This window comes from Scophthalmus maximus, chromosome 15 (assembly GCF_022379125.1).
Source record: "Scophthalmus maximus strain ysfricsl-2021 chromosome 15, ASM2237912v1, whole genome shotgun sequence".
Taxonomy (NCBI): Eukaryota; Metazoa; Chordata; class Actinopteri; order Pleuronectiformes; family Scophthalmidae; genus Scophthalmus; species Scophthalmus maximus.
Genome location: NC_061529.1, coordinates 17,302,634 through 17,322,457, shown reverse-complemented (window position 1 = coordinate 17,322,457; position 19,824 = coordinate 17,302,634). Strand labels below are relative to the sequence as shown.

General features: G+C 41.0%; 3 protein-coding genes across 6 annotated transcripts; 2 read left to right on the top strand and 1 right to left on the bottom strand.

Annotated features, from left to right (window-relative positions):
- The first annotated feature begins 127 nt into the window (after window positions 1-127).
- fam177a1 (family with sequence similarity 177 member A1) lies at window positions 128-3,582 on the top strand. Its single transcript, XM_035610810.2, has 5 exons — window positions 128-259; window positions 727-915; window positions 1,294-1,360; window positions 2,062-2,159; window positions 2,305-3,582. Exons 1-5 carry the CDS (start codon window positions 191-193, stop codon window positions 2,518-2,520), a joined length of 639 nt encoding a protein of 212 aa, XP_035466703.1. The 5' UTR covers window positions 128-190; the 3' UTR covers window positions 2,521-3,582.
- A 129-nt stretch (window positions 3,583-3,711) lies between these two features.
- On the bottom strand, window positions 3,712-10,098 carry ppp2r3c (protein phosphatase 2, regulatory subunit B'', gamma). Its single transcript, XM_035610790.2, has 13 exons — window positions 9,914-10,098; window positions 9,620-9,744; window positions 9,017-9,121; window positions 8,743-8,855; window positions 8,029-8,126; window positions 7,848-7,918; window positions 7,618-7,750; window positions 7,404-7,459; window positions 7,109-7,184; window positions 6,154-6,290; window positions 5,523-5,660; window positions 5,279-5,338; window positions 3,712-5,042 (listed from the first exon to the last, which is right to left on the bottom strand). The coding sequence occupies exons 1-13, from the start codon at window positions 9,978-9,980 to the stop codon at window positions 4,848-4,850; spliced, it is 1,374 nt and encodes a 457-aa protein (XP_035466683.1). The 5' UTR covers window positions 9,981-10,098; the 3' UTR covers window positions 3,712-4,847.
- On the top strand, window positions 9,062-19,791 carry LOC118286372 (protein only RNase P catalytic subunit). 4 transcript variants are annotated; one of them, XM_035610785.2, is made up of 11 exons: window positions 9,062-9,179; window positions 10,849-11,350; window positions 11,476-11,614; window positions 11,735-11,969; window positions 12,055-12,359; window positions 13,095-13,142; window positions 13,248-13,380; window positions 18,227-18,337; window positions 18,671-18,819; window positions 19,155-19,353; window positions 19,540-19,791. In XM_035610785.2, exons 1-11 carry the CDS (start codon window positions 9,174-9,176, stop codon window positions 19,666-19,668), a joined length of 1,956 nt encoding a protein of 651 aa, XP_035466678.1. In that variant the 5' UTR covers window positions 9,062-9,173; the 3' UTR covers window positions 19,669-19,791. The 4 variants fall into 4 exon arrangements, with proteins under 4 accessions (XP_035466678.1, XP_035466680.1, XP_035466677.1 ...); XM_035610787.2 differs by lacking the exon at window positions 9,062-9,179 and adding an exon at window positions 10,534-10,673; XM_035610784.2 differs by lacking the exon at window positions 9,062-9,179 and adding an exon at window positions 10,543-10,754.
- The last annotated feature ends 33 nt before the right edge of the window (window positions 19,792-19,824 follow it).

Genomic DNA, 19,824 nt, shown 5'->3' with positions numbered 1-19,824 from the left:
ATTCTCTGTAAAGGCAAACCCGGAGTTCTTACCGGACTCTCCACAGCGATTCGAACTATCCAGCACATAACATAAATGTTGTTATCAAATAACCCGTGCTCAGCGAGAACAATCTTTTATTCTGAAGGAGTCCGACAGGAAGTGTTGCTAGCAGACAACCAGCTCGTGGTGAGGAGAAGACCCAACAGAGATGACTGAATTGCCGCTGTATTTAACTAATGCGAACGTTTCCCTGGCGCAAACTATGGAAACTGAAAAGGTACGTCTGTTTAGTACACAACCTCCGTCACTTGTCGTGTGTTTGAATAATGAAACTATGAAAACTTTTTCGAGAAATAGCTAATTACTTCCTCGACTGACACGCTAGCTTACAACAAACACACACAAAGTCATGTTAGCTGAAGTAGGCTAACGCACCAAACACAGTTTCGCTGTGGCAACAGAGGTTTGTAGAATAATTGAGGATTATTTGCTGTTGTTACCTTGGTGTGTAGCCCGCCCACATTCGGAGAAGACACAACACGTCTCCTTGTTCAAATAATGTGTTCAGGGAAGTTTGTCATGTTTTAGTTGTTGTTTTCACTCTGCCCCCAAAGTCAAACCTGCTGTGCTTGTGCTTTGCTCTTTGCTCTCAAGAATTTGTAAAATCGCCTAAAAGCCAACAAACATTCTATAACCGTCGTCATGTCGACGCAATAATGCACATGTTGTGCTGTGTCCTATCAGGGTCCAGGAGAGGCGAAAGACTTCGAGAGTGTGGAGATGGTACATTCTGGGGAGAGCCGGGGCAGAGTGAAGCTTCCCCGAAGGACCATCTACTTTGCCAGCGGAGAGACCATGGAGGAATACAGCACCGATGAAGAGGAGGAGGAGGAGGAGGATCTCGTGAAGAAAGATGTCGTCACTGTTGATCCGGTAGGGCCAGGATCAAGAAGTCACTGAAACATCCTCACATGACACCGGTCGTCTCCTCAGGACTGTGTGGGGGGAGACGCATCTTATACTATTTACATTTCTTAAAAACATAAAATGGTCAATCACTTGCAAATCCATTCCAGCCAAGACTCCCCTGGAAATTCAGAATATTTAAGATTTGGTCAGGATGTTTGCTTGAATGGTGATGTTCCCACTACTGCACCACTTTATGTCAACACCAAATGTATAAAATGTGCTTTTAAGGCCTTTGTTGGCGAATGAGAAAATAATCTCACATTAGTTATATTTTGTGTTTCACCAGCAGACGTGCGGTCCAATTGTCATGTTTTGTTTTGTTACATTTTTTTTCTACTTCAGGGTAAATTGACCTGGGGCCCATATTTCTGGTTCCACATGTGGAGAATGGCCACCTCCACCATATCAGGTAAAGTAGGCCACTGCATGATCTGGTATTTATGCCCGTTAGGTCCAAATCTTACAGGTTTTTGTTTTTTTTAAATTAGTCATGGAAATCTTGAAACATCTTTTGAGATAGAAGAAGTCTAGAAATTCAGGGTTCCTTTTATGGAATAATATTTGATTTGGTTTTATTCACTTCCAGGTCTGGATAAGTATGGAAAAGAGAGTATGGAAAAATATTTGTATTTCCAGACTGAAGTCCAAAGAATAGAATACTAACGATCCTTCTCAATCTCTCTAGTCCAGTGAATCATTTTCCCACGGTCAGTGATAAACATCACCATAGTGACACACTCTCTGTACCTGCCTCTACCAGTACGGTATCTACAGAGCGGTAGTTCACATGAGTGTGACAGGCTGAAGGAAAAGTAGTTCCTGTTAACCAGGCATTATTTAGATTATCCTGGTGACAGCTAGTTACTGTTGTTTCATTTGTTGATTATAAAATACATATTTACCCAAAATTACTGAGTTTAAATATGAGAAATGGTCCTAGAACAGGTAACGTCGGAAATGGAAGTATCAATTGTTTCAATATCAATCCGCACATGCATATCACAATCAACTTTGTGGAGATACCGTGACTTTCTGTGTACGAAATGTAACATAATACCAGACAAAACAAAAAGTGTTTGAAGTTAGCTGTATGCTGTCGGTTTTCTGCAGTGTGTGACTACATGGGAGAGAGAATGGCCTCTCTTTTTGGCATCACCACTCCTAAGTACCAGTATGCTATCGATGAGTACTACCGTATAAAGAAAGAGGTAAGACGTTTGCACGCACGCTCTCTCTTACACACACACACACAATAAAGTCACACCTTAAAAGCTGTTTACACAGAATGACGAACTCAAACAGCAACTCTAATATAATCAAGCTTTAAGTGCCACACACACTGTTTTCCTGTAGGAGGAGGAGGAAGAGGAGGAGAACCGCCTGGCTGAGGACGCAGAGCGGCGTTATGCCGAGCAGCAGAGAGGCGAGCGGGGCGCTTCTCACACTGCTACTGTGGAGCAGCCCGAGTCTTCGGGAGCATCCTTTGTGAACATCAGCTTTGACCTCAAACCTGAGCCTCCTCTCAATGTTGCAGACACCAACAGAGTCCCTTCCCCTCTCCCCTCCTGAAAACCGTAACTCACCTCCCAAACCTCTAACATTAACACATTTCTGTCATGCAAAAACCTTAATTACCTTTGCTGTATAGATAGATAATATTGCTATTTTTCTATACTATGCTGTTTTATTAAATGATATCCTAATACACAGTGCAGGGATGACTTAAAAGGGCTGTGGAAGTGGCTGCACTAGCCTTATCTGTGATTGTAAATCTATGTACAGAGTGTAAAAAGTATGTAAGACTTCAACCATTTTGTAGACTAACTCACTTTAAAATTTAGAGAAAGTGAAATAAATATAGGGCTTTAATCTTTATTGACGAAAGAAACGACCCAGTTTTGAGTCCGAAGTCGACCCTTCCACCTCTGCCCTCTATGAAAACTACTGTACCGTCCTGTGTAGAATGAACACCTGTAATATCTGGATTTCCACCAAGTAACTGTGAATGAATAGTCCGATATAAAAAAAACGTCCTTGATCATTGTGTCCCGGCCAAACATGGGTTAATTCAAAAGCTCCTTTACTGAGTATGATGGTTTTTGTTTTTGTGTTAATATGTACTATGAAAATTATCTTCAGACAATGCTGTATTGCAGTAATTGGGGCCAATGTGTGTCCGTTGGCTCAGACATGAAAACTGACTTTATCTCTTTACTTGTTATGATTCACAATGTAAACTGTGTCAGTGGTGATATTTGAAACAGTTTAATAACAGAAACAACTTTGTTTTGCAGAAACACAAACCAGGCCTGCGCAGCTAATATCAATATACTGTAGTTAAAAAAAAGAAAAATACTCTAGTTTTCAAATTTGCTGGTGATTGTTGAATTACATTGGGAAGTAGGGTCGCTCACATAGAGCGATGGCGTCCCTCGTGTGTTCTGAGAATTTATTCTTTAAGTGTCCTTGCCTGAGCTGTCAGAAGCTGCTTATTAATTATTTTTGTCACAGATGTGGCGGCGTCAGGCCTCAGATCTTCTAAGAGGGCAGAGCAGAGCACTGACACTGTGGCCTTCAGTTTCCTCACCACGACCTATAAAAAAAACAAAACACTCCTCTTTTCAAAATGATCCATTTCAAGGAGAGACTTTTTTTAAGGGCTACTGTAACTGAAATACCGCCACATTGGACCACAAAATATTTAGTTTGTTAATAATCTATTCTAAATGGGTAAATTTATTTCACGACTGTAGGATATGCTTTGTTTGAAAAAGGGGCGAAATATGCCAAGTTTATTTTAACTGAAACTCTTAAACAATCTGTACATACATATTTATATTTTAGGTGTTAATAAAAGCTTTGAACACAAGAAAATGTAGATTTTGTCACTTGTATTGTTTCACGTTAAATAAATACTTTATTTAGTTTCCACTGTTATAAAAATCCTATACCTCCACAATTCTTCTCGTCACATTATATTGTTTATTTTGTTGGGGAAGTTAAGATCATCTGCACCTCAGATTTAACAAATATTTTTCTTTATGTACAATAATGGTGTTCTAACAATATCTCTCCACTAAAAACAAGCTGACAGAAGCTTTAATATGGATAGTTAACAATATTACAGTGGGGTTGTACAGGTATGAGGATCTTATCCATTGTCAGGTTATAACAGTACCTGCAGTAGATCAACAGGCAGAACACCAGTGCTTTGACAGGCATGTGGTTCTCAGCAGGCAGAGCTCAGAATAACACCTGTACTCCTTACCCCTCATCCAACACTTGTAATAAATCAAAACTATCCCTTTTGTTTTAAAATGGTTAACCTGTTAAGCAAACACTTTTGGTCCAATATTCAGTACCCACGCTGATTTTGATCTTTATCGAGGGAAACCGTTTTCTGTTTGGTGCTGGGCAGGTCTTGTGCAGTGGGTTTATAAATGGGTTCAAAAACATTTTAGCTGAAAGACGCAAAAAAATGTTTGTTGCACTGAAGGGAACTACTCTCTTTTGGTTCATTATCAGTGCCCTGTTTCCTATTGCACATTTCTGCCACTATTGATTTTAGCTTCTCCAAGTTAAAAGTTACTCAGTCATTTATTATATGTTTGTGACAGCTGCTTGCTCAGAAAACGAAACATTAATTTAAAAAGGCAAAAACATGTATATTAGTTCTTTTTTTTTACAGGACAACAAGAAGAAGGAGCAGAGAATACTATTTACACAAAGCACCATGCTTTACTTTCCTTCTTCCTTCATTTCTTTTCACAGTTTAGTCAGAAGGTAAAGGTTCAGTGTCCTGCTGACACGTCAACAGGACACTTGGCTTTCAATGGAAATGAATGTTTTTTTCTTCTTTTTGTTGGGAGAGAAAGCTGTGACATTCAGAATCCTTCTCAGGTGTCGTCAAGGTCAGCTGCGTTACTGCTGTCGTTGTCGTTGGCGACCAGCACTTCTCTGTTCTCATAGGTCCAGAAGCCGTTGAGGTCGATCAGGATGCTGGTGACGGTATCACCCTGGCAACTGTTTACCAAATCCTGGAGGGTGATTTTGTAGGGGTCTTTAGGTTTCACCATGTCAAAGATTTCATCCTGAGGAGACACAGATGTTGATGTTGTGTTACAATGTTAAATTTTCTTTTCCATAACCCCAAAACGTGTGACTTAAAAGACGGTCAAAATTCCACAGAACAGAACTTTTCTGCCAAGATCGAACAAACTACCTTGAGCATTACATCTCATAATCCCACATTGTCCAGATCACAAGGTTCAGAACCACAAATGAAAGCGATTCAAATATCATATAAATGTTGCAAGGCATAAAATACCTTGACATCCTGGAAGGAGACCTGCTCCTGACCATGCAGCTTCATCTGCTCCTGAATGGCCTGAAGTACAAAAATTAAATAAATAGTTTCATGAAAACACTGACACAACGCATTAAGTGTAAACTTGTGTTCTTGTATATCGCATAAAAAAAGATGTATGGATACCCAGCATTGAAAACATGTACTTTTTGTTTGTAAAACCCATCAGTGTGTGTTTGTGTGAGTGGTGGTGTTCAGCCGATACCCTGAAGAAGTAGTTGAGAGAAAAGACATTGAGGTGTCCTAGATTCTCCATATCCAGAAGTTTGAAAATATACTGCAGGGCTGCAGGCTCCTTCCTGTTTTCCAAGGCCAATACAAAGTCTAGATATGTCTTATAGTCCTGAGATAAACGATACAAACAGACAGAATTACGTACAGTATATGTCTTACTTGGAACACAGGACACCTAAAGTCATGCATGGAAAAGAGATCTAGACCAACCCCATATAATTCTTGAGATTAAAAAGTGACACTAAATGTGTGTCAGCTGCCCAGATAGGTCATACTGGTCTTTACTCGCTGAGCAGCTGATGATTAACGTTATGACGTTTGTTTGAGTTGAACATTAAAATACAAACGAGGTGAGAAAACCCTAAATATGAGAACAAATAACAAGTTCAGGTGCTTCTATACATGTTATAGGGCTCCCTGTATGGATGATGAATATGAAAATGATTCATATGCTATGAGCTTCAGTCACCAGATCTCAACCCAGTGAACAACGGGAGATTTCAAAGCTATGAATTTGAGAATCTATGAGCCAAATATGATATTATGGCTCAACACCTTACTAAGCCTCTTTTTGTTTTTCCACATACTGTTATGGACCGTACCATTTCTCCATCATAGGTGAGATACTCCTGAAACACTCTGTCCAGGAAGACTGGGGTGAGAGTCGCTGTGCCGTAGCGGGAAAGTTCCTCTTTACTCAACATGCCATTGTGATCCTTATCGAGGTTGAGGTACTGGCCTTTGGAGAGAGACATAAAAATCCAGGGATTAACATGAAAGGCTGTAGTATCACACACACACACACACACGCACACACACGCACGCACACACGCGCACACACACACACGCGCACACACACACACACACCAATTTTTGTTGTGGATCCAAAATCAGTGTAAGTGTGTACTGCAACAGTTTTATAGCAATATATTCTTGTCTTCCAGATTTGATTTAATAATTTCCCAATCTTTGGGGCTTACTTGGATACATGCCACTTCCACAAATATCTAAAGGTTCAGCACGTAAGATTTAGTAGCATCTGGTCGTGAACTGAACACAAAAATGCGGAATGCCCCCACTTGCGCTAGTGTTTGGTTTGTCCGTTCTGGGCCACTGTAGAAACATGCAGTGCAACATGGTAGTATCTGTGAAGAGGACCCTAATGTACATACATAGGTTGAATTTAAGGTGGTGAAAACACAACCATTCTTAGTTTCAGTTTCAGCTTCAGGTACTTATACACTAAGGAAAACATTCAATCAATCATTTTCTGCCAAAAGATCCTCTTAAATCCTTCACACTGGACCTTTAATCTCCTGATGCTTTGCCCAAGAGCGAAACTAATATAATATTCAATTTATTTATACAGGAAATAGTATGTTTTGTGATGTAGACACTACAGAATCTTTAACATTGTATAAGATTTTATCAAGACCCTCTGTGCTGGGAATAAATATGAGGCCTCCAACTACCTTCATTCACCTGAGGGTTATTTAATACCAGGAGCATTTGATTTGAGGCTGGAAATCCAAACATTGTACACAGATGTTTTCTCACCATAAACCCGGAGAGCCGATGGGGCAGAGAACCAGTTGGACTCCTGACTCTCCTTAGATAACTCCTCGTCTCTCAACTAGGAGCACAGTGGGAGAGTGGGGGAGAGCGTGAGAGGTGAGGGAAATATTTTGAGAGTATTGCTCGACAAAGAACGAGCCATGCATAAAAAAGCTGCATTAATCCTTAGAACACATCATTCAGGTGGAATATTATACCTACAGGATATCCCTTTGCTTCTCTGACAGTGTGGACACAAATTAAATAAAGCATGAGCGAAGAAGAAAAAACGCTCTACCTCCAATAAGTCGTCCAGAAAACTGCAAGCCAATATATCCTGGATTTTAATCTTTCCTGAAAAAAAAACAAGGACAAAGACGGACAATGTGATGCAACAACAACTCACCCTCCCTACAGGGATTGTTAAAGCCTCTGATCATCCAGTCACCAGTTTTCGCTGCATATAATTTGTCCTGATCCACACATGATGTATGGTCATTTTACTGTCTCACCGGTTCGGAGTGGGTCAAGGAAGAAGAAGAACTTGCGAACAGCGGTGCAGACGTAGAAAGAGTAGAAGGACTTCTCCAGTCCGTCCAGCTGAGGCAGCGTGGGGATGAGCTCCAGGATGTAGTTCTCCAGATCCTACACAGAAGGAATGAGTGTCACCCCACCTGGCAGTTTAAATTTCACTTCATGTATATCATAACTGTCATTTGCGGTTACTGGTCGAGATGCGTACCGACTCCCTGAGGTAGCCCTGTCCTGCCACATCGTACAGACTCAGACCGATCCGGGTCTGATGCAGCCACACTACACGCACCGAGGGAACAGACACTTAAATGTCATGCAGATTGTTTTCACAAGGCTAAAGAAGTGAAAAGAGATGAGGTAAAACAACAAATCCAAACAAAGATACATACCTTTCCTCATGACATAGTTAAAGAACTGCATGATGGAGATTCTGCCATAAGGGTCGCTGTGGAGCAGCTTGGCGTACACCCGGGCTGTGAAGAATTTTCTAATGGAGAGAAGAGGGGAGGAAATGTTTTCACTATGTTACGTTCCTTGATCTGAAAGCCAGATTTCCCCTGTTTACATCTGGTAATAACATTTTCTCCCACAGGTACACAATTATCTTAGCTGGACTTTTTTTTCAGGGACTATTTCCAAGACTTTTTCAAGATCAAAATTTGTCCCTGTTATGCTCATCAAAAGGAGATTTCTCTTATAAAAATCTTTTAAAATTAAAAGTGGATATACATTGGCATATAAACCCTCTTTCTACAGTGTGTCTACTTCCTGGTTCAAAAGTTCATTTTTACTACCACATAGTTCGTATATGTAGCTGTGGGTTGTTTTAATGTGACGTAACAAAAGAGGTAGTTTGTGTGATCATATTTCCAACGCAGTAAGGACTTTGTCTGTCTTTGCCTGATCTGAATTTATAGGTAAGCCAAAGACACATTAATGCCAGGTGGATATAATGTCAACACGACAAGGGGGAATTTCCAGAAACAACCTTTGATCCAGGAGGAAACAAAAACAGCACAGGGAAAGAAGAAAGAAAACAGGGAGGGGTGGTTTTACCCAAAACTGTGCTGTTACCAGTAAAACCTCTACTTCCTGTCACTTACTTGCACTTGGGGCCAGCCCTCTCCCCCACCAACAGGTAGGCCTCATAGCTGATCATGGCCTCATCTCCACTCACCGGAGGCACCTGGTGCTTGTCAAGCAGGAACCACAGATTCTTCACAAAGACAAAAATAGACAGATATGTAAGACAGCAAGGCTGTTGCCGAATAACAAACAGTGTCATTATTCATCAGAGCCCTTTTATTGTGTCTGACTAGTGTGTGTGTGTGCGTGTGTTATTGTGTGCGTGTTATTGTGTGCATGCGTGTTTTTTACCTGCAGTTCCTCATTATCCAGCAGTTCTCTGCTCTTCCTCTGGAGGAAGACGGCTCTCGATTCCTCTCTCAGTTTCTGAAGTAGTACTTCATCCTCTGCTGGTAGCTGCATAAAAACAACATCATCATCATCATCATCATCATCATTGAACACCTGTATGATGGTAATTTTCTCTCTGCTGGCAGCAGCAACAACAACAACAACAACAACAACAACAACAACAACAACAACAACAACAACAAACACACACAAACACACACACACACACACACTGTAAAAACATGATTGTCATAATCTTCATTATCACAATACACTCATTACACTATTGTACTAGGAGTATCTCACCTATGATGGAGAAATGGTACGGTCCATAACAGTATGTGGAAAAACAAAAAGAGGCTTAGTAAGGTGTTGAGCCATAATATCATATTTGGCTCATAGATTCTCAAATTCACTACACTCTTGTAGTTGCATTACTTGGGAACAGAGTCCATGCGCCTACAATTTATCTTTAAACTCGTCTTTTTCTTTCAATGGGAAATTACATTTACTAAACATTGTAAATACTGTATGTCATATATATGTGATGTATGTCGAAGGTACCCTGTAGTAGAACCGTGGGATGTTCTTGTAGGACTTGTCCTTGTCGTTTCCTCCCTTCCACTCGGTGTAATATTTGGTGAACAGCTCAGTTTCTTCTGATTTCTTTTCCTCTTCGCTTCTCTCGTCTGTGTGGAAGCGAGAACGTGGACAAAAGGGAAACCTCAGAATCAAAAATAATGATAAATGACAAGTAAATATGAAGTTGATTCAGCTAAATGACTTCAGCTCGACACATTTGATCCGAAGTGAATAAGCTAGCTAACGTTAGCCGAAGTTAAAAGCTCAGTTTCTTGCCTTTTTGGGAGTTTGCTATCCTCCTTTTCAAAACATCAGACCAGCAGGGCTGTTGTTCTTTCGCCATATCTGCTCCGTAAAACAATCTAATGTTTCATTGGTAAAACCTTTCTAATCCAAAAGACGAAACAGTATGAAGTTGGCTTATGTACAAAAGTAGCTAAACTAATTCACCGTCAAGTTCGCGAGCGAACAGTAGTACGATTTCCGGTTGAAATTCAAGATAAAAGCCTGACCCCACAAAATAAACACTTCAGCAGTAGAGTAGAGTAAATGTCATAATCATGGGTAAATTCATGCCAATAATTCAAAACAATTATCAATTTGCAAAGAAACAAGTTTGATGATTAATTGTTGGACATTAAAGAACATGTGCCTTGAAAGACAATTTAAAGTAACACAAGCGCACATAAATCATATAATGTCAGATAAAGGCCATAGTCATGTATGCAGCAATTAATTGAACTAATATAAGATTGACATTTTTCCAAAACATTCTTCAAACGTTTCCCCTTTCCCCAGCATCGAGCAGGTTTCACGTGATGCATTTTGCGTCTTTATTTTGTAACCAAGAGGCTTTTCCGGTCTTTCTCCTATTTCGCTTAAAAAACTTGATAAAGCTCACAAACGGAGCTGTCAACCGTCGATGACGTCAAAAGTGTGCGACCAAAGTCATGCGTACAGTTTTTCCTAACCATGAAGCGATTACAGAAAGACCGAAGCTGAGTTAGTGTTTCCAGTTTGACCGCCTGCGGAAGGAGTGAGTCTGCTTTAAACCGTCTATAGAGAAACCTGCGCCATAGTGGTCTCCATGTGTCTCATGGTATTTGTAAACAGCAAGGTTAGCTGGTGGGTCTCATGTCCAGGTTCAATATCCGTGTAACTAATAGCATGTGTCTATTAGTTTTGTGGTGAAAATATTTGTGTTTCTACAGTCTGCAGAGTGCATAAAGGATAACGTGGAGCTGAGTGAGCATGAACAGTTTCTAAAAACAAAAGTCCACCTTCATAACATGGGCTCCACCTTGCTATCTAAAGTCAGGATATGCTTCAGACCCCTAAAGCCTCACCTCGCCATAAATACCTCCTTGTGTGAGAAAGCACAGTCGCCTCCCACAGCACGCTGTCTGTCCACCAGAGACAATAACCCTAACTCAGGTGGCAGACAGACGGCCGGAAGGAACAGCGGACAGACCGACGGACACGGTGGAGTAAAGTATGGGAGCGTCAGACATAGACAAGGGGGGCTGTGGGAAGACTCGGCGGATGGAGGAGGCAAGAGCTCCACTCTGAAGCAGAGGCCGTCCTTTCCCAAATCGGTGTTTTCTGCTGGGACGGCGAAGAGGACGACAGAGATGCTGAAGAGGAAAGCGGCTTTGGCTTCTGGGGAGGAGGCGCCTGATGAAGAGCTTGAAGTGAGGGCAACTAGAGGAGCAGGTAGGACACAATGGAACTGTACACTTTATTAGGCATCTTGCCTGAAAAGCTGTACTTTTCTTTTACAGTCAGATCTATTGCGAAATACAACAACAACAAACACATATCTGGCGTATGTTCCACAGGAAAGGTGAAGCCCCCTGACCGGCCACTTTCTGCTGCCGAGTGGGGGAAGCTGAAGGAGTCTCTGGGAAATCCACATCGTTTTGACATCAAAATGATCTCTGCGCTGTTCACCTCCCGGGCAGAGCTGGCCATCGCCAAGTGAGAGGGGGGCGAGCGTGTTTGTGATGTTTGTGGACGTTTAAATGTCCTTACTGTTACTGAAATGTCAGTGTTTTCTGTGGTGCAGCTTAAAGTGCAATACAAAACCTTCTGCCACAGGTCTCTGCTGACTTTTGTAGCCACGGAAACGGGGACGCTGTCCTACGAGCTGTTACTACTGTACCTCACACTGTGTGTGAGGGGGGGCCACGATGAAGAGGTTTTCGATGTCTACGACATCATGCGGGGAAGTTTCTCCTCTCTGGAAACAGGAGCCACCAGCCTCTTTATCAAGTCCTTCAGTCGCACAGCGAGGTGGAGGGAAGCTGTCGACATACTGCAGGAGGTTAAGAAGGTGGAAGATTTGTTCCTAAAGCACTTTAAACTCATAGTGGAGCTTTGTACTTTGTCAAAACCAGACTTCACTATCATCCCAACAGGTCTTTACGCCATCATCACGCAACTATGGTGACCTCATTGCAGCAGCAATGTTGCACGGTGACAGGACCACGGCCTGGGCTTTTTATGATGAATTATTCGAAAAGGGGCTGAGCCCACACCCGGAGACCTGGGACGCTCTGTTTAAGGGGGCGAGGAAGACTAAGGAGGCAGAAGGGGAGGAAGCAGAGGCCATGCCTTGGTCGGAACACCAGGAGAGGCTGCTGGGGATTCTGCTGCACATGAGGGACAACCAGATCTACCCCCAGTCCAGCCTCGCAGGCACCATCAAGACCTGGTTCGAGAGGTAGGACAGACTTGTTGCTTAGGAGGTGGAAAACTGAGCCTGGATGCCCATCATAATTACCTTCTAACCTTCTACTTGAGTATAAATCAAAATACTCTGCCTTAAAAACATTTATAAATATGGAAACACACTTGATTTGCTGATGATAAGTTATGATGTGATCTGTCTCATCAACTATGGAACAAAATACAATTAATCTACCACCAACTATTTTGACAATGGATTGTCAACTAAGTAGTTTTTATGAAAAAAAGGTCAATTTATTTTTAGATTTCTGCTTTTTAAATGTGAAGAGTTTTTGGTTTCTTTGTTCCTCTATGACAGTAAACTGAATATCTTTGGTGTTTGGACCAAACAAAACATCATCTTTAAAAAACAAAAAAAACAATGAAAGACAATCGTTAGTTGCAGCCCTTATGACTTCTGAATACAGTTGATGCAGACTATTGTGACGCCGACATTCTCAAAACCGAGTCGAGCTAAACTTTACAAGACATCTTAATAAGAAAGATGCAGGAGCTTTGGGCGTCTTCGCTTCTTATATTCTAGGTGAAATTGCCCTTTTCTTTTTCTCTTTTCTCTCCTTTATACCGACTTAAAGAAGAAGAAGATACAATTGCAACCCAACATTCATGCACAAAGTGATTCCCCCCTGTCTGAATGAACTTAACTCAGTCCACAGACTCATTGCTCCTTGTGCTTTTTCTTTTACTCTCTTGTCCTCTATGTCTTCAGTCTCAGAGGACAGAAATGGAGAGGAAATTGGACCAGCGCCACCCCAAAGTAATTACACCACTTCCTATTTCGACATAAAAATCTTCATCGCACCTTGTGCGTATGTATATGTACATATGTGTACTGTATGTGTGATTGTGTGTGTGTGTATAGGGGTCTGTGTAGGTGTTGTGAGTCAGAGTTGGAGTCCATCCAGCTGACCGCTGAGGAGTACCAACAGCTGAAAGACAGGGTGATGACTGACATCATTCAGGGACGAGATATTTTCACCAAGACTACACCAGAGGTACACGCACACACACACACACACACACACACACACACACACACACACACACACACACACACACACACACAGCAGGGTTTCCATGCTGTGAATCAATCACCGATTATTCAAATCTGAAGAAGACTCATTCAAATATCTTAAAAACATCTGTATTCGGGTTAAAGACATTATATGCAGTGAATTTCTTTTTTTTAATTTACTCTCATTGCAGTTTGAAACTACAAATGGATATTAACACTAGATATCTGATGACTAACATAAATTAAGTTACATTCAATGATTTGCCCTAGCAGTTTTCTCCTTTACAGGGCATGATCAATAATAGATTATGTGATTGGAACTTTAAGTGCATTACATTCATTCATTGATTTTCACAAGTAATGTTCAGTTTACTATTACTTTTTCTAATTTTACTAATACTTTGTTTTGCCGGCTTTGAAAATAGGAAATCATTTATTCAATGTAAAAATCTCTCTTCTAAAATGTTTAAAAATACTCAAACACTCACTTTCAAAGGTTGTTACTGGGTTTGAACTTTGGGCAGCCTGGTGCAGCAGCTTTCTGGTTACTTGGGCCAGATGGAGGCGCCATTGGTTCACGTTCAGCACCAGGCTGTTGACATTAGCTGAAGCAGCTTATCAGACTATGACTTGTTCAAAAAGTCCTGCTTGCTATGTGTTTAACTGGGGAGAAGGCAGCGTATCTAGGTGCATTTCCCACCTGTTGGGCTCGCTAACATGCCAAGGTCATTTATTTTCTCTTTACATTTTATGCAACTATGTAACCCCCTGTTTATAAGGATGTATCCTTAAATGAAGCATCCTTTTAAATCAAGATGAATCCTTTGAAGGAAGTTGCCATGAATTCAGTAGATATCACACATTCATTATTAGAAAATATAGTTTAATTGATCATTTTGACCTAAGATGTCTTAGCATTAAGCTAAGCCAACCCACAAGTGGATTTCAGTGTCAGCGTCATTATTAAACTATTTTACACTGTAATATTTTTTTACTTTCTTTTTTGCACTAATAAGATTTAAAATACGAATGATTGAGCTTTAGAAGTGCTGGTTGGTGGATTTAGTTACACATGGACAGAGCCTCGCCTAATTTTCTTCAGCCTTTATGCTTCATAACGAACAGGCAGAAATGTTGTTATCGTGGTGGTATCGATCTTCTCATCTCACGGCAAGAAAGCAAATGAGGGAAATTCCCAAACTGTTGACCTCCTCCTTTAAGTTAAACTTTCTTAAATGAAAATTACATATTTAGCACATTGTCGAAGCGGGCAGGACCAATGAGGGTACCAGTCATTCCACTAATGTTTTTTTTAAGTGCTTTCGAAGTGACAGGAGTCACAGCACCTGTTCGGCAGGCAGCCTTAGCCAACGGACAGTTAGGGTTTTAACACTAGCAAACACTGTAGCAACACATGCACACAAAGTTCAACACAAAACTGGGGCCGTGTGCCTTCTTTTGTAACTGAAAAAAGGCAGTCATCACTTTATCTGGCATGCAGATGTGCACTGTCTGTGTGCAGAGAGAGAGAGAGAGAGCGAGGGCACAGGCTATTCATTGGATTGGAATGTACTGGCTGTGGTATTTTTTACAATACAACTGAAAATAAACAAAAAAATTTCAGTTGAAATATTTCCAGAAAGAAATTTGGGAACATCCGTAACATGTAGTAAATAATGTTAGTTCCTTTGCGTGTTTCAGTAGACAGGGAGGGTTTGTTTGGTGGAATAGTCAAATAAATTGAGGGGATTTCCAGCATGTGGAGGGCCATGTGAATCTGGATCACAGCGCCCTCCCACCAGGAGCACACAAGGGGAGAGAAAGGCAGACAGACACGCAGTTAAAAACTTGACTTAATTAATCCTTAATTCGAGGCAATTTCATTTTAGGGGCAAACAGGGATGCACGGAGGGGGCAGAGACGGGGCATGGATTCAGAGGGAAAGAGGAACAGTGTCTTTCTGTCTGGCAGCTGTCACAGCGAGCATGAAGGGCATGAAACATCTTTAAGACCAAAAATACAAATAGATGTTGAGACGAGCAACAAAGCGGAAGGAGATCAAGTCAAACACCAAGAGTAGACCTGCAACAAGTGACCCCTGTGAAATTGAATACAAACTTTAACTAATTATATTATAAAGTGTGGAGGTTATTTAAATTACTCCTTTTTGTTCACCCAGTTGATGTTGTATTTCTTTTTAGCTGTATTGTAGAGTTGGATGAACTGCGATATCTTTCTCTAACTACTGGGTCTTCATGTGTTGGGCTGACAGATCATATTTCAGCACAGTTACAAGCTTCAGAGAGCAAAACAAGAACAGTAGTTTGGTCTGTTTTTAACTATTTAAGTAAGTCCTGATTTATTTATACCCCAGAACAGTTTTCTGCCTTTTCCCCAATTAATTTTACTTCACTATATTGCAAATGTTGAACTACAATACAGAAAAAACACAATCACAGGAAATCTGAAATAATGAAATGCTTACATGTAAGGTTAGCTTCTACATAGTAAGCTGGTCTTAATTCTGCTGCTGCTCTAACCAGTCGTTTATTACTTTGGATTCCGCTGTCTCTCTTCACGTAATGCAATTTGAATGAAATATTGGCCCACAAATCTTTCGCCAATTATAATACGAATAACAAACGCGTGATAATAATATGCTAATATACTAATGTCTAATATAATGTGAAGTAGTGCAGTTTACAGTAGGTTCTTCATGTGTACAAAGAGGGTTTTTTTCCCTCAGTGTAGCCCTTTGTAATCAATTGCAGTGGCTTATTACAGTTTTTTAACATATAAACTCTACAGGAAGTGCGGATAAAAGACTTTAACTGACAAACTGATAGATGAGCATTCAGATTTTGTACATTATATAGGTCAGTGGCAATGGGAATGGGTTTCAGCATAGCATTATGCTTTTTTGTAATGACGATAAGTAGGGCTGTAAGCTTATGTATGCAAGTGTATCTTTGTGTGTGTGTGTGTGTGTGTGTGTGTGTGTGTGTGTGTGTGTGTGTGTGTGTGTGTGTGTGTGTGTGTGTGTGTGTGTGTGTGTGTGTGTGTGTGTGTGTGTGTGTGTGTGTGTGTGTGTGTGTGTGTGTGTGTGTGTGTGTGTGTGTGTGTGTGTGTGTGTTCACAGAAGCACAATGAGGCGGTTTCACATATCAGCTCTGGAAAGTCCCAGGATAATTATACTGGACTTTCTGTCCGTCTTTCTCCTCCTCCTCTCGTTCTCTCTTAATTCTTCTTTGCCAATGTAATCACTTCGTCTTTTTTTGTCTCCTCAATCATTTTTTGGGGTTTTGTTTTGGATTTTTGCACCATCTTCTCCAATCATCCATCTGTCTTTCTCCCACCTTTGTTACTCTCTTATTCCTGTTATTGTTGCTGCAGAATTAATGATATTATTGCACCACGCTGTGCATTTGTGTTTTGTTGGTTGAATTAAATCTGTCAAAGTAGACACTGGAACATCAACGGGGCTTGGCAGGCATTTTATCTAGATCACAGTTCCATCTGAGGAGGAATATTACAGCTTTGTGGATTTAATTTTTTTTTTTTTTACAGTCACACTGTGCGTGATAGTGTGTGCGCACACAGTGAAGTTTGAAGTCCAGGGGAATTCACAGCGGCCTATTTCCATACTGCTGCTATCTAAAAGTGAAAATAAAAAGAGTGCTCCCATGCTGGCCTGCTCTCAGATTCAGTTGTACTTTCCTGTTATGGTGCAAAGCTGTAGCACATTGTGTTGTTACACATTGACCAGAGTGGGACTCACAGGTGGGTTAGGGGGATAGAATGTGGTCTGACCTACTGTGTGCTACATTGTTAGGTGCTTTGGTTATGTTAAAATTTAGCTCAAGCCAAGCGCTGAATATCTACAGATGTCCTCTCACTGCCTTTCACACATACTATATCATCCCAGTTAGAGATTATGTAAACAGATTTGATGCAAACACCCTAGATTATTAGCCTTCCTCATCTCTACCCCTACCTTCTCTCCCGTTGTCTCTGCTCTTCACTCTTTCTTGCTGACCGTATTATTTAATTTGCCTCTGTGTATGTATCCTGTTGCCATTATTAGAAGAAGGAATTTGTGTGCATAGTATGCAAGATTTGTATAATATCATTGTCAAAAAGGCACATACCTTATCTGAAATAAGTGTATTCCCAGAAGGATACAAAAAGAAAGTGTAATTTTTGCCCAAATTAAGATCTGCAAAATAATCTTGTCCCGTTCTTTAGTTCAAAAATGAATTTCTTACCACACTATCAACATGGCTATGAATATGATAGCATCATTCTGTTGATATTTGGTGCAGATATTTGTGGTGCTCAGAGGATTAATTCTTCTTTTATAACTTTGGTCATCCCCTGACGTCAATGCCACTTTGAAATCTAAATCTTACTTTGCCCCACACTTTGTTTTACGACCAAATACCTGCAAAAACAATGACTTTCCCATCAGCCTAAGCTGGGTTTTTTTGGTTTGGTGCTAAATATAATCTTAAAAGAATGAAAGCATTTTATTCATTACATTGATCAGTTTTCAGCTGTGTTGCATTTCCATGCATCCTTAAGAGACTTGTTAACATTTACATACTATTATCTAACACTTCTATGGCTAAATAGCAAAAAGCAGTAATGTTGTCATGGTAAATAAAGTGTTTTTGTTCAGCAAAGCACAACATACGGGTTTAACTCGCTCGTCTTTTCTTGTACATCTATTCCTCCACTGACCTACTGCCTTCTCTCCACACAGAGTATCAGTGTATCATATCTTTCAGCGCATTTCTGTCTAACTCTGTTTATTTATCCTGTTCCAGGAGTTGGAGCGTTTTAAAGCATTTGTGCAGAGGAAGCCCGCTTTTGATGTGGTTGTAGATGGACTGAATGTAGCAAATACCAACAAGGACAAAAGCCAGCTGTCAGCGACGGTGAGAAAGCACGCATGCACACAAAGTTCAACAGTCTAGATTTTAGTGGTTTTTTCCGCCATATATGTCTGTCCAACCCAGGGGCTTTTCTGCCAGTTGCAGGGTTTGTCCCCTGCACTGTGTTTGTGTGTGAATGACAGGCGTCTGTAGGAGGTGCCTTTATGAATGGCCAATACCTGATTTTAACACCTTGCCCACTCGTCTGGCTGCCCACATCTGTCGTGTAGATGTGGGCAGCCAGACGAGGTCATTATATAGGTCATTATATATTCATTTTCTGTTTTCTTTATTTTTTTGTATATCTAAAAGTATTGCGTTATGTATGTGTATCAGTTGTTGGCAGTGGTGTCGGAGCTGGACCGTCAGGGCCTGACCGTTCTTGTGTTGGGGAGGAAACACATGCTGTATCACACCAGGTCCTGGGACAAACACAGCATGCGTCTCATCCAGCAAAAAGCCCACTGCTTCTTTACTGAAAACATGTGAGCACCTAATATTATTGAATACGCTTTATGCAGAACACATAAAAGCCATTTACACAGCAGGTTAACACTGGCCTTCTTACAGTGAATGTGTATGGAGTTTAAGGAGCATCAACAACAAAAAGGACTTGTAAAGCAATATATTGTTTCAGTCATGATGCATTGTGCATTTATTGAATGCCGCTCTAAAATCAAAAGGATTATTTTGGCTTAAGAAAATATAAATTCACATGTTGAAGCATCATCACATTGTTGTTGTGGAACACCTCTGTTCATTAGCAGGCAGTTTTTTCTCGAGAGGCTCGATCTCACACCTGCCTGTCTGCATTTGTCAGTTCGGAGGACGACCCCTTCCTTCTGTACGCCACATTGCATTCTGGGAATCACTGTCGGTTTGTGAGTCGGGACCTGATGAGGGACCACAAGGCCTGCCTCCCTGATGGACACACCAGGCGGCTCTTCTTCAAATGGCAGAGAGGACACCAGCTGGTGGTGGACGGACAAGTCGCAGCAGACCGGAGGGTCCGATTTCAGGTGAGGCAGAGGAGGAGGGAAGGGTGGATAATTAGGCATGAAGAAAGAAGAATGACAATTAACTCTGTCTGTCTGTGTGTGTGTGTGTGTGTGTGTGTGTGTGTGTGTGTGTGTGTGTGTGTGTGTGTGTGTGTGTGTGTGTGTGTGTGTGTGTGTGTGTGTGTGTGTGTGTGTGTGTGTGTGTAGAGTATTCCCAGCTATGACACCAGTGTCCAGACTTCAGGAGACTCGTGGCACATTCCCTACGATAACACAGGGGACAGGACCACCTATGAAGTACCACAGCAATGGCTTTGCCTCACACAGAAACACTGACCACCCACACACACACACACACACACACTGATTTCACATCATGGCATTTTGGTGGCAAATCATTTCTGTGAATCAAATGCTTTGAATGTAACAGTGGACCTGTGATTAAAAAATTTACCACAAGTGAAATGTCTATACTTTTTAATTTAATTTGAA